The 14,436-nt window shown below is 36.8% G+C and overlaps 2 protein-coding genes across 5 annotated transcripts in view; one reads left to right on the top strand and one right to left on the bottom strand.

Moving 5' to 3' along the window:
• LOC105828142 (tyrosine-protein kinase transmembrane receptor Ror) overlaps positions 1 to 14,436 on the top strand; it is a 238,599-nt gene that overhangs the window by 50,646 nt on the left and 173,517 nt on the right. The window lies entirely within an intron of this gene.
• LOC105828801 overlaps positions 1 to 14,436 on the bottom strand; it is a 34,836-nt gene that overhangs the window by 7,209 nt on the left and 13,191 nt on the right. The window contains exon 1 of one of the 4 annotated variants that reach the window (XM_036293616.1): positions 12,660 to 14,431. The exons of 1 other annotated variant lie outside the window; for it this stretch is intronic. Coding sequence is in view for 2 of the 3 variants with exons in the window: in XM_012667317.3 (XP_012522771.2) it covers positions 9,010 to 9,139 (130 nt within the window). In the remaining variant the exon portion in view is untranslated. 2 more of the 4 variants (XM_012667317.3, XM_012667318.3) reach the window with 2 other exon arrangements.

The following is a 14,436-nucleotide window of genomic DNA, read 5'->3' as shown; positions in this document are numbered from 1 at the left end:
CACAAAGTCGTGGTTCCGCATTTTTGAAAAAAGGAAAGAAAAATTTATACAGGGATGGGGGAATGAGAGTAGTGAGCGTGCAAGCCTTCGCATTTTTCGCCAGCTTCCTCGGTCTCTCCTTTCGTTTACTATGGGCGTTTTCGCCTCGAAGGTGATCAAAGCAGCTGCGAAATACATATTTGGTTTTGCCAACTCGCCGTTCCTATCATCAGGCCGGAATTTCTTCTGGCTCTTTGAAAAGTGGAAATTGCGTCCCCGGTCGACGAGAACGAACGCAAACGAACCCGGAGAAAATATTCGCCGGGGTTTGCTTTTCACTCTTGACGCCGCCTCTCTGCGCCCGTGTTACTTTGAAGCGAGACGATCCTTCGCGAATACGAGAAATCGTCCGGTCATAGGCGTTCGATTGATCTCGCAGAAAATTCCGTGCGTTTGTTTACACGTCGCAATTCGTATGATCGACTTTGCTAACGAGGCCCGATGAGGGGGGTGAGTGAAATGAAGGGTGTAGCGTAGCTTGAATCTTGTGAATTTAATGCAGTATCGTAGTAAAATATGCAAACGGTACGTATATATAAGGGAAAGAAATGAAACGCCGTGTTGATTATTGCATAAAATGTTGCATTTCAAAAGGTAACAAGATTATTATTCAGTCAAATAGGCATTTCTAGTCATATCTTTATTCGACTTAACGGTACGAATCAGCGTCGGGTTATTTGGCGTGACGAAATAATTGTCGCGTTTACATTTCTCATGAAACACGTATGTCTCGGTGATTCATCGTCGACGATAAAAGTGGTCGTAGTCGAGTGTTAATTCATGCCGCTGGCAGTAAACCAGAATGGCTGTTAAAAGCCTCAAGTCGGAGAGAATGTCGCAGAGTTGAAGAGATGCATAATTCTGCAATTCTTGTAACGATTATTTATCCAAAACGTCTTTAAATCTTCTCAACGAATCACGTACGGGTTATTTCTCATAGAAGACTTGTCTAAAATAGTATACCCTCTTAAATGAAAGTTATGTGTTTTTCATTTATGAGTTTTTATTTATGAGCTTTATGAGCTTCCTCTAACATTTACATATTTTAATATATAAAATGTCGTTATATTTTTATATGATAGTAACAGAGTTGCTATACTATAAAAGTTAAAGTTAATTACACTAACAGAGAAGGCTCGCTTATTAGTATAGAAAAAAAAAGATAAATATAATAGTGTGGTGTCTGGTTTTTTAACATAATTGATATCATAATCAGAAGTATCGGTTCTGTAAAGTTGAAAATTTTGGCGTAATATAATTTCTCGGCTCTCTCTCACGATGTCATTTCACGACCGCTGGAAACGTCACTCTGCGGGGAGACTGCGTCTAGACCAGGTAATCTAGATCGACAGCTCGTCGCGTTAACTAACACTTCATTTAAGGCTCCAGCAAGCTACGTAACTACGAAGCGTGGTCCTTCTGGATATAATCGAACGTGACACGGCCGTCCATCCGTCCGCTGCCAGAGCGCGCCCGAATTAGATCGCGCCAATATCCCATGTAAATTATCGCTAACAGACCGCCGTCGTAATACTGAGAGCCGAAGTAACTTTTCACGCACAAGCCCGGCGGCTATATAGAAAGTTAGTAAGCTTACCGGAAGCTCCTTTTTACGAGACAAAAGTCAGGATCTGGCATGTTTCTCCATTTTTAACGAGAACGCCCTATTTTTTTTTTAATAGCCCATCAAAGCGATTTGGTAGACGGAACGTGAATGTGTAAATTTAATGTGTAAATTCTGATGTATTGTATCTATATATAGAGAGAGACTTCAAAAAACTTGAGTATTCATTTACAGACATTGAAAGATAAATTTGTAAATAAATCGTAAATGAGAAAATTTTAATATACGTGTGCAATGTTCCGAAATTGAAAATAGCTAAGGTAACACAATGAAACAGGTTTTATTTATTCTTTTTTTTCTTTTTCTTCCTTGTGTAATAAGCTTAGAAGTTTGTTCTTTCTTTCTTGCTTCTGTGATGCGCATATACACAGGCATACATATGGGATCTACAGGTTTGATTTATATGTATGATACATCTAAACTGTATTTCTGAAATTGTTTAATTCTTAGTGAATTCCGTAATTATTTCTTTAGTATATTAAAAAAAAAAGATTATATCTTGTAATTTATCTTTCTATATCTGTAAATGAGTGATCATGAATTCTGTGATATTCTGTGTAAATAGACATATTTCTTTTTACCTAACATAATATAGCATCATAAAATATGATTACCGTGAAAAAAACTCGAAATATGTGTTTGTTTTCCAGCGATTCCAATTAACTCGTTGTCGTCTTATATCTTCAAGTTAAATTTGGTGAAACCGGTCGAGATCAGGTCGATCGATCTTACTTTTTAAAAAGAATACATTAATATTCTGACCACGATGGTAGAACCGCCTCATAAATATTTGACCCTTTCGTCTCGATATCTTTTTTTCTTCTCTCGAGATTCAATCTGGCGCCTCACGAGAGGTGTTAAGAACCGATTCTAATGAAGGCGAGCATCGAAACATGGGGACTTTCGTTTTCGGGAACTGCTGTCTGAGATCGTGTATATGCAAACTGAGGTTGGCGCAAAATAAGGTTCTTAGGCTCATTTATTTTTGACGATGACTGATTTTTTGTCGATTGAAAGTAATGATACGTGTGAATATCATTTTCATAATTTATCGTTATATTGCTAAGAGTCATGATCCCTTAATATTATTTTCATAATTTATTATTGCTACATTGTAATAAAAAATAATAATTATTAAAATTGACACTTTGTAAAAGAAAAAAAAACAAATAATACTGCTGCATCAATCATTTGTCTTAACAGAAATAATATTTTATATTAATAATGTAAATGTTGTAGATGCTTTAAGGATTTTTATTAAGATAAAGATAACATTTCATACATTTTAAGAAAACTTAAAAATTTTGTAGTTTTATCCGAAAACGAGAAACTACTTTGTTAGAGATGTGTCAGAGATTATCACATTGTTAGTAAGATTGATATTACTGCGTTAATTAGCTGTCGGATAAAAAATCTTCTTACAAAATAAAATTTCTTGAGAATGCCATTTATTAGGTTTTAAATAATTTTCGGATTTGTAAAAAAACATCTTAAAATCTATGAACTCTCTTTTAGTTAGAAAGATCAAGATCTTTTTTCATAAGCCATGTTTACTACTTTGATCGAGCAACTTGGCGCCTTTATACTCTGAGCCTCGTGAGTTTATAACTAAATGCAGTGTTGTATATGCAAGAGTATCGCCACGGGGCAACCATATCGCATTGACAGAATGACGAACATCCCAGGTAGTCGCCGGTTACACCGAGGGCTCGTAAATCAGGAGATATTTTCCATTTCGATGTCTAGGGAGGTTGGATTTTTTTCCGATTTTTTCTTTTCCCCCCCTTTTTTTTGAACAAATATTATTCCACTACCATGGGCAAGGCGCACAGAAACCGCATGCTAAAAATGACGTTACAACGACGTTGTGAAAGTGTACTGCGAAACGAGGTCTGTGCGTCAACTCTGCGTCGGCGGAATTGCAATTTTTTTCCTCGCTGCGTATGTCACGGCTTATCGGCGAACTACTCTCCCGGGGTTAATCGAACCCAGGCAGGTCGAGATAGCGCGTTTGCGAACTCGGCGGATGAAAGCCGCTTTGGACAAGGATGATTTGTGCCGCGATAAAGCTCCATTAAGAGTAGATTTTTAAAGTGCAAAATCACAATATCAACATATTTCATAAACTATAATTAGATGTGCTTTTTTTATTTGAATTAGAGATAAAGAATAGACTTAAATTAAGTTAATGACTTATGTTAATGTTAAATTAATGTTAAATTGAAGTTAAATTTAAAATTGCTTAATATGTATATTGATATATAAATGCAAATTTAATTCTAATGAATATTTTTCAAAGCGGAATAAACAATCAAATCTATCATGCGGAAACAAGATTATTCTGTTGAAAGTCAGAGATCATTGATTATCTGAATATCTCATTGTCAGTAAGATTGATATTACTCTGCGTTAATTGGATGTTAGATCTTTTTATAGGATTTTCCAAGAAGTTTTTGGAGAGCTTGTTAGATAAATAATTTATAGCGTTTTCTTTCTGTGGACTCTGGGAATTCTTTATTGATCAATTAGCACGTTTGATATTTAATATTGATACGTTTTACATATCACTATGGACAAGTCGCACTGTAAAAAAGTTATATAAAGTTACATAAATAATATTTATAAAATTACACAATTGATAGTAGAAGTTCGTCAAATTTTTAAATATTTTTATTTCTAATTGTGCAAATATAATTTTTTATTTAATATAAAAATATATTTGCACAATTAAGACAGAAATATTAAAAAATTTTATATATTTTACTATTATTTGTGTAAATTTTACACATAGTATTTATATAATTTTACATACCTTTTTTACAGTGTGAGGACGCATCAAACATGCGCGAATGTACCATTGATTGATTGACATAGATATATACCGTAAGTACAATGAACACCGTCGAAATAAGCGATCGTTGTTTATGATTTCGTCCAGTCGACGGACACCTACGAGGTGTTCCCGCGTATACGCATTTTATAGCCACTAGAATTCTGACAGAGCTGAATTATCGCCGAGGCGTGCCATGTGTGTATGCATATACATATGTATGCACGCGTGCCCACATAGGATATAGACGTATCCCACGGGTGTATTCCTGGACACGTAGAGTTCCATAGAATATCCGATGACATCGTTACTAGACAGCTAGCAACGGCTCGCGTTTTGGCTAGCTCTACACGATCACGTCAAAATATTCACTAACATGCCTTTAAATAATTGCTACCGGTAACATTTTTTTGAACGTATGTCTGTTAAACTCGTTTAGATTTGAGATTTTGCCGTAAATGCGGCGTAACGTCAACGTTTGAATACGCTTGTAAAGTGTCATATGTTATCTGCAATGTGTCAATATTATCTGCAATGTTCACATTCGTGTCACTATGATTAATGAATTATTTTTTGATTGAATTTAGAGAAATAATTTCTTTTCAATAAAAACGTCAAGAGCGTCGAGTTATGCAATTAATTGAAAAATTTGTATGAATTAAAAAGAATGCTGCAAATAAATAATGACGTTTTATTACTCAATTTTGAAATATTAGTCAAATTGAACTTTATTTTTATCTTATTTGATTTGTATGAATTTGTATGGGTTTAATTTGCCGAATATAAAATTTAGGTGATAGGTAATCGATGCTTTTATTCTTGGTAGCTGGCATTGTTTCTTCTACGTTTTATTGCTTGTTGATAATTTTTTATCCATTACGCAAAAAAAATATAAAATTGATATTCGGATAAAATTGATATAATTTTTATAATATAATTTTTAAGTTAAATTTAGCAAAATTTTTAATAGAATATTATTTACTTCGGTATGTATTTAATTTTATTGTTTAATTGTCATATATATGTTGTTTCTGATAAGTTAACGTACGAGAAACTCCATGTACCAAATATGGTAACGATGCGAATACCTCGAGGTTAAATAATTCCGACCCGAGTAGTTCGGTAAAATTTGCGGTTTGCTTCTCGGCAACAATGGAGCCACAAAATCTGAAATTTATACGAGCAGGTTTAGAAGTTTCACTTTAGATAGGTACTTTCGAAACTGTAGGCCGGGGAGAGAAGATAGGATCGACGTGGTGTTTTCATCTCTCGTTCTCACGAAAGTTTCGGTGCAGGTGTTTGCATCCGCCGATGCATACGATCGTGCACTTTCCGTGCGCGTCCCCGATCGAGCATTCGAAAAGTACGGAAACTTGAGCACCTTTGTGAACGTGACGACAACGCTTGTTTTCTTTCGCGACATGGTAGATTTTTATGAAAGCCCCTGGCTGCAAGGTATCTTGTGACACTTTCCGAGAAAACAGAGACAACGTCTGTATGTTACAGTGAGCTTGCGTTTCCGCCCGTCGCACATTAAAAAAGCGCCTTGTCTTTCGCACTTTCAGTTTCCCGTCTCATCGTTTTTTTTTTCACACTGACGCGAGTATATAGGCTGGATCAAAAGTCACGAAGTTTTATTTGTCGCTTTTAATTGAAAACTGTGTAATGCGAAAGTTTAATGCTATATAGTATTTCTGATTTAGCGATATTTTTTTTGCCTGGAGATTTTCTTTAATTTTTTATTCTTAATATCAAGTATTTTAGGCATATTAATCAATCACATGATATTTTTAATTAAGATAATGTTAAAGTCTTTTGAAATTGAATAAAATGAATTTTGAATAATTCCAGTGTATTTCTAAGATGTAACTTATTTGTTTGGCTTAAAAAGAACAATTATCGGAATGCATAATAAATTATGCAGCAAGTGGACAGTACTGTCTGACGTTTCGCAATAAATCGTGCGTTACTTCGCAACGTTAGCAAAAATAGTACAGCTTTGTTGGCTTAACCTCATCCCGTTGAGGATTGTTAGCAATTCATTGCTTTCGTTTACTTATTCTAATTTACCTTTAATAATCTTGATCAAACAAAATATTTTTAAGTTTACGTAATGTCATCTCATTGTTATTTTATGAATTTTACACGTCTTGGAATACAATTTTTATTTTTTGAATGGATCTTTTTTTTTTTAAAGATATATTTCTTTTTAATAATGTATCAATTCTTTTATCTTGGAGCGCACGAATCTACTCACTGTCGTTCATTTCTCTCGTCTGAGTGTTCCTCAGCAGCGGAACTAGAAGTCTGAATAATGACATCAGTTTTATTTCTGAAACACTTGCACTATTATATCACTTCATTATTATTTCACTAGATTATATAATACCATTTTTTTTACACATAACTGATATTTTTATTCCCTATTGTTTTATAAGATCACATAATTTTTTCTTCTGAGGTAATTATCTACCAAAACATTGCAAATCTCTTAAATAAATTACGATGATTATAAAAGGAACCACAGAATTGAAGGTAACATAATGTAACAATTCGTTAATGCACAGAGAATAAGTTTATACATTTTTATATCTGCTTGTCTGCTTTTCAAACAAATTTTCCGTCACTACTCGCTGTCGTGTCGCATCTTTCTCGTGCGAGACTTCACGAACGCGGGCGTAATCGGAAAACAGCACTGGGCTACATCCCCACCGTAAAATCTCGTGTCTCTGCGAGAGAAGTGAGTTCTGAGCGTGTCGCGTGCCCGGGATTACTTCGCGTCAGCGCTTATTGTTAGTCAAGATCGTATTGTCAACTTGGATTTCTGAGAATCTTGCGGATGCGTTCATCAACGCAGCGTGTTGGAGTTTTTTATTAATTTTGAAAAGCAGAGAAAGAGAGAGAGAGAGAGTGTGTGTGTGTGTGTGTGTGTTTTTTTACACGTGCTTTCGCAAAGATTGCAAGTTCATCGCGTTACATAAACGACACACGTGTTGTCACCGGCATATGTATTATGTTATGTATTAAATTACATAGAATACTGCACTTTGAGTTACGATACCAGGGTGTATCAGATCCTGTGGCTTGGATTCATTAATTACAATCCTATCATCGAAGCACAAGGTGTTTGTAATCATTAATTTTAATGCTAATTATAGATTTTTGATTAGTCTGGAATTCTTGTTGAAAAAAATTTCTATTTCTTTTTAGATTGTTTTATGTTTGTAGTCACAATGAATTATTAATATGTTTATGACTAAAATATTTTATAAAACTGATAAATTTCCACAATAAAACAAGACTTATGTAGCTCATTGCTGTCTATAGATAAGTGATGTAGGGTGGATTTCTAGAAATCTTGTTTCTATATTTCATAAATTACTACAATATTTCACTACATGCAGTAGGCTGTATTTTTCGCAGTAATTAATGACGATACGTATTCTATTTTATAAGTAATACGTGTTTATAGCTCGAGTGAATTAATGACGAACACGCGAGATCGAGTTTAATTCCACCCTCGGGCAGCAAATATGTCGCACACTCAGACAAAAAAAAAGCGTTTGCGCAAAAACGAATCTCGTAAAGTTACTTCGGTGTTATAAAACCCGCCTTTGACTCGCCTTGGGATTCAATATCGCTGCGAGAATGATAATAACGGTCGTCTTCGCGAATGTGTCTAGCACGTTGTCCTTTACGAGGAGTTTCCCGCTCGAGGAAGATTTCCTTGCCGCCGCGAGCCGTTATGACAAACTGATATCTTCCTGTAGCTATTGCGAGGCAGCTATAGCGAGAGCGAAGCGTAGCCACGTACAGATTCTATCAGTGGAAATCGCATCTACCTGTGTGCGCCGCGCCATAGACATTATCGCACCTGCCTTTTTACGGCGGAAGGGTTGGGTCGGCGACAAGCAGATGAGATTGGAAGGAAGCCGGGTGTATTAAAACTTTTTTCATAAAATGTCTGGCACACGAAGTAAGTACCACGCCAGAGAATAAAAAGAGAGAGATCCTTTGCTGGTCTCGTTTACGTTAATGACGTTTCCCGAATTTAAACGGCTCGCCTATTTCGTTTATTGCCCTCGTTGTTTTGGTTGTTGCTAAAGCGCAGCGCGGATCGCATTTAAAAATTCGCAACGTCGAAGCATCAAGCATTTTTCAACATGTTCCTGCGTGTACACACGCTTAAAATTATATTAAAAGAATAATTGGAATTATTTTTTTAATTTTGAAGTATTAACCTTTCTATTTTATAATTGATTAAAACTTAAGTATGCTTGACAAAAAGTATTTTTTGTCAAGCATACTTCTTTAATGCAAACAATCCAAAAGATAGAAATGTAATTTTCCCTCCCCACGTGGTTAATGAATGAACTCAGCGGTAGATCACACCATGTTCGAGTCGTAAAAGGAAAAAGCCGTTAGAAAATCATGAAAAAAAGATGCTCCATCGCGCCATCAGGACAGCAAAGTTAAAAGGTTAAATTGTCTTAGAAACTCTTAAACGAGTTCGTACCGGAATTCCACGACGAACAGTACGAGTTTTCCTTTCCGTCGCGTCTCGTTCGCCTGCTCGTGTCTCTCCTCTGCATCATGCCCACGTCCCGCTCCTTCCATTTCTGTGCGCGCCACGGAGCTTCACTCATGTGATAACCTTACCGAGGGGGACCTAATCCCCCCTCGGTTTCGCGGCTCACGTGACCTCCCGTCAGATCAACAACGAATTCGCATTACCTACGTATGCGTTTCTCTCTAATGGAGTCACGCGCGCCTTAATGTCAAAAGTCATTTCGTTGATCGAGTCATTAAATAATCCATCAGCGTTTCATCAACAAATAGCTGTTGTTGGCTAACGGCGCGTCCAAGCCTCATACTTCACGGGCTTATTCTAGGAAAGACTCGCGAACGGAAACACAACCATTTCGCGAAGTGGCCGGTCCTTATTTTCACGACTGTCCTGTCAGTTAACTGCATCGACGTCGTGCAACAACACTCGTGCTCTTTTCTCCTCAATCAAGCCGAGTGCTTTCGTTGACAACGTACTTCCCACGAACAGCTGCGATCTTCCTTACAAATGACGTTTCGTTCTTCGATGTTCCTTGGCAGTAAGCCTGATTATTATATTTAAACTAATTAAGATACTTCTAACTTTAGTCGCGAAGTGTATCTTTTTATTTGAAAAAAATTACGATTTTTATTTAGAATATTTATAAATGTCGGTTTAGTACAGAATGCCACACTGGCAGTCACAGCGGTGGAGATCTTCGCCAAATTGATCAATCATACTTTTTATTAGCACAGACGAAAAATAGCACAGTCTGGACTTCTCCAACTGTCTTACTCCTCCTCGTAGTCTCCTCGCGCGAATTTGTCGCGCACTTCGCACGAGCTTCGCGAATTCCTCGTCACAATTCAATCTCTCGTTTTGATGTCTTTCTCTTTCTCGTTACGTAACGTCAAGATGCGCCTCTGCGCCAGATGTGCGTCTCCGCGTGGCGACGTCGCGACGCCGAGGTCCGACACATCACACTCGAGGCCCCGAACGGCGACGAACGTCGGCGCACCGAGTCGGTTCCGGACTGGATCCCGCTTCCGGAATCGCGCCTCGCGAGTTTGACAGCTTTCCGCTGCGAAAAGCGTGCCGGCCGTTTAGAGTCGCCGGGCGAACTAGTCGACGCGTGGCTACATCACTGCGGCAGTCTTTATCCCTACCGCGAGGCTACCTCTTCTTCTTCGTCCGCTTCTTCATCGCGCGTCACGAAACCACCGCCGCAGGTCTCCTCTTTCCCTATCTCTCTCTCTCTCTCTCTCTCTCTCTCTCTCTCTCTCTCTCTCTCTCTCTCTCTCTCTCTCTCTCTCTCTCTCTCTGTCTCTCGCCCTCGCGACTATTTAAATCTTTTGTAGTCCCTCGTGGTCCCGCGACTCCAGGACTGTATCGTTGGAGCGATGATATATTTACGTCGATGCGTTTCTTTCTCAAAACAGGAAGTTCTTGATTGACAAGAGAAGTGATTTGCCTCTGTTTTGTCGCAAATAATTATGACTTTAAGAAATTATTTTATGATCGCGCACGCGCACACAAAATGTCAAAATGAGAAATTCTATTGTATTTATTGGCACGTTTGAGATGGAAATATATATAATAACTTTAGATATTATTAAAAATTTAGAATTTCGTGATTATTTTTATCTATGAATTCTTGGAACAGAGTATGTTAGACGTCGATAAGAGATGATAATTGCTAACAAAAAAAAAGATTTTTATAGTTTTGTAAAGTATAAGTTTTCGTGAAGATCTACAGAATGTGTATAAATTCAGAATATTTTTATTAAGTTTCCGGATAAAACTTTTAAACTTCTAACAATATTAATTGATACCCGAGTATTCCGGCACTGATCAGCGTCATCTTCTGATGTTATTTTAGAAACGTCACCAAAGCGATCTTATAAATCTCGCTATTTTGTTATCCGCCTTGACCGCGATTACCCGATTATATAAAAACCATGTAGTTCTTTGATCAAGAAAAAGATCTTTTTTCCTGACAAGTCTACATATTATTTAACTTTATGTGGTTACTATCATTGTAAAGTTGCACTATACACACACGCGCGCGCGCAAACACACACACAAATTATATCAATAAAATTGTTTAAATTATACGAATACATTAGGGTTTTTTGGCGATTCCATTCTCAAATACACTTTTCGGTTTGCCCATTTTTTTCGACAATTTATTTTCTGCGATTTAATATCATTCGTCATGAGAAGTGGCATTGTCAGTTCTTATGTTTAGCACCATCAGTTTTGAAGTCGGACGCGATATTTTTGATATTGAAGAAATTCTGTGTCGGTGCGAACCAGGGCGATGATAAATTGTTCATTAGACTGGCGCCGTTTCTTCACGCGGCGATGTAATCTATCAAGAGGTTGAAAAAGGACTCAAAATAATCTCCGAGCTTGACGTAGGTGGCGTCTGGTTTTCCCATCGAGCGAGCATAAGACGGGAGGAGAAAAGAAAGAGTCCAAGAACCGGTAGATTGATCCAACAACTTACTTTGAACCCTCTCGGCGTGCTGTCAGTTTTTCTAATCGTGAAGGATTTTCTTCGCACGCCACTTGAATGCACCATGATAATCCGGCTGCATAATGCGACGGAAGGAACAAAAAAGCTCGTGAGACGCTATCTTGATTCTACGAGAGTGTCAACCTTACTTTTATCATACTTTTTATTTTACTGTACTGGATGGGATTCTAAAACGTTTCTAAGTTTCACTTTATAATTATAAAAGTGTAACTAAATTTATATATATATAATTTTGTAACTTGTTCTTTGCTTTAAAAAATGATTTTAAAAAGTAAAATAAAAATTTAAAAACTACTTAAAAAATAAAAATTGAAAATATGAAAAAAAAAATTTATGTATGCATAATATAATATATTATAGATTTGATTAATTTAATTTTATTGTTATTTTAATTAAAAAATAATGAACATTTATTTGTGAAAACGTTGGCTAAAAAAATTGATAATTATAATTACTATTAATTGATTATTCTTTAATGGCATTAGATATACTGAACGTAATGCGTCATTATCCGCAATATATTTATAGTTTGTATGCTTATTTATGGCTTGACTAAAACGTTTATTAATAGATGAGGCAGTTCGAAATATTCGAGTTACTGTCAGTGATTGCTCCGATGGGAGACCAAACTTGAGATCGGTTTGACGTTTCAATAGTATTACGTAGGATAATAAGTTTGCGTTCAGCTCTCTCTTTCGAGTCCGTACAGCGTCGACATCTGGATCCCGAGTTCTAAGAGAACAAACGCCACGCCAGAATATTTGCCAAAACAAAGCTTTTCTTGGCTCCCCGGGTAAATAAATCTCGAGGAAATCACGTAGACGCGCGGTTCACATGCCGTCATTCAAACTTTCTGTATTAACTCAGTTGATACTCACTCGACATATTCGTTCAATTTCATTTTTAGGTCAATCAAGACATAATAGACAAAAATTATACGATGACATAAGATCTGTTCGCGTTGCTTGCACTTATTGTACTTAGCCTCTTCCTTACTTTTTTTCCAATACTCGAATATATATTTATGTCTTTTCAAGTGTAAAAAGTTTCAAGTAACGTGAATAAACTTTTATATACCCACCATTGTAATTCGAGTTTTCTTGAAGAGATTGTGATTAATCAAGCGGTCGATTTCAACAACAGCCTCTTGCGAGCTTTCCTGTTGCTTAGAATTCTCAATAGTTCAATAAATTGACCGAGAGTTTCACTTTTAGACGATTAAATCTTCTTCTCTTAACTTGTAGTCTTTGACTTGTAATTTTAGTATTTTTATATAAATTTATTGATTAACTTGATCAACCACGTGGGTTTGTTGTTCACGTTCAGTTACGGCAAATCACTGGTAAACTTTTTTTCTATTTCTTGTTTTATTGAGACACTTTTTTAAATCATTTGTTTTACTTTTTTTTTTCAAAACGATAACGTGCGATGAAAATAAACGTTTCTTTGCAAAGTGGAGCGCGAATGCGTTTGGCGTCATCTCGGGCGCATTTAGCAACTGAGTCAAGTCTGCTGGATCGAGACCGCCGGTACTAGAACCTGTACTGCTCGCTTACCCGACTGGACAAATTCAGCGTGTGCAGGCCAGGCCTCGAAAATAGTACGCAGCAAATTTGTACGGCGACTTCAATCTGATGTATGCACGTGTCTATTTGTAGATGACCACGGCGCGCGATGCAGTTTACCAGATCTGGCATTGTCGCGCAATAAAATTTCCCCGTGATTCTCACGTACGAAATATGTTTTGATCTTTTTGTTTTGATATCACGCGTAATGACGAATTTATAATTAAACCGGTGGCAGTGAGATTCGCGAGATTAATGGCATCCATTTAAAACGTTTCCAATTTCAGAGAGTACAATTGCGCCGAGCGAGTTTGTTAAAATTACATGCCAGTAACGCACAAAAGTTGTTAAATAATTAATTTTATAGTGTATCTGTAAACCGAGGAAAAGAGATAACGAGGGAGGCAGGGAAAGAGCAATAACTTGTACAAAAGGGTAGTCCAATTAAATTTTAACGACATATTCTTTGATAAAATTTTGGATCAATTGTTTTTTTTTTCATTGTAAATGTAATAAAAGTGCTGAGATATTATCAAGGTATTAGCTTCTTTTTCACGTAGTATTTGCTAACTTTAATAGAATAACAAAAGTTTGAAACTCTCGCTCTTCCGTGACATATCAAAAATTCCTTTAGCACGGTAGTTAAATTAATCCTTGATTGCTTTGGCGCAGTCATACCCTAGAGGATCAAATATTTAACATTATTAGTTGGTCTGGCCTGCCACTAACGCGTAATGGAAGTCCCTGTGAAATTAATTTGGTTCCCGAGTGTGAATCGTCTATAACGGCAAATTAATAATTCAAACAGCGGCGTTCAGAGCAACTGCGTTAATAAAATTCGCTTGAAACATTCTCTCCGGGCGAGAGGGGGGGGAAAAATAAAACGGTGTAAGTAATAAATAAGCTGAATAATAAATAGCAGTCTACTAACAAGATACTAGAAAATTCAGATAATAGTCTCATTTATCTAACTTTATTTTTTATGGTGAAATTTTTAGTCACGCGTATTTCAGTGCGCGTATTATTCCGTCGTCGAAAGGAATAACAGAGAAACAACTTTTTTAAATCATTTCGTACATAAAAAATTCATTATTCTACCCCGCTCGTCCATCGCGAAGGTTCTCATTAAACGCGCGATCAAATCGAAGGTAAAAGGAAGGGTAATCGCGGCGTTATTGCGTCCCTGAGAAACGACACATTCGCAAAACGCCCGCGATTTCCTTCGTCTTCGATTCCATCGACAAGTCCGCGCGAGCTGCCGCGCGCTTTCCTCCCCCGAGTCTCTCTCCCTTT

Source organism: Monomorium pharaonis, chromosome 1 (assembly GCF_013373865.1).
Source record: "Monomorium pharaonis isolate MP-MQ-018 chromosome 1, ASM1337386v2, whole genome shotgun sequence".
NCBI classification, from domain to species: domain Eukaryota; kingdom Metazoa; phylum Arthropoda; class Insecta; order Hymenoptera; family Formicidae; genus Monomorium; species Monomorium pharaonis.
Note: the sequence above shows the minus strand (reverse complement) of the source record. Positions and strands in the feature narration are given on the sequence as shown.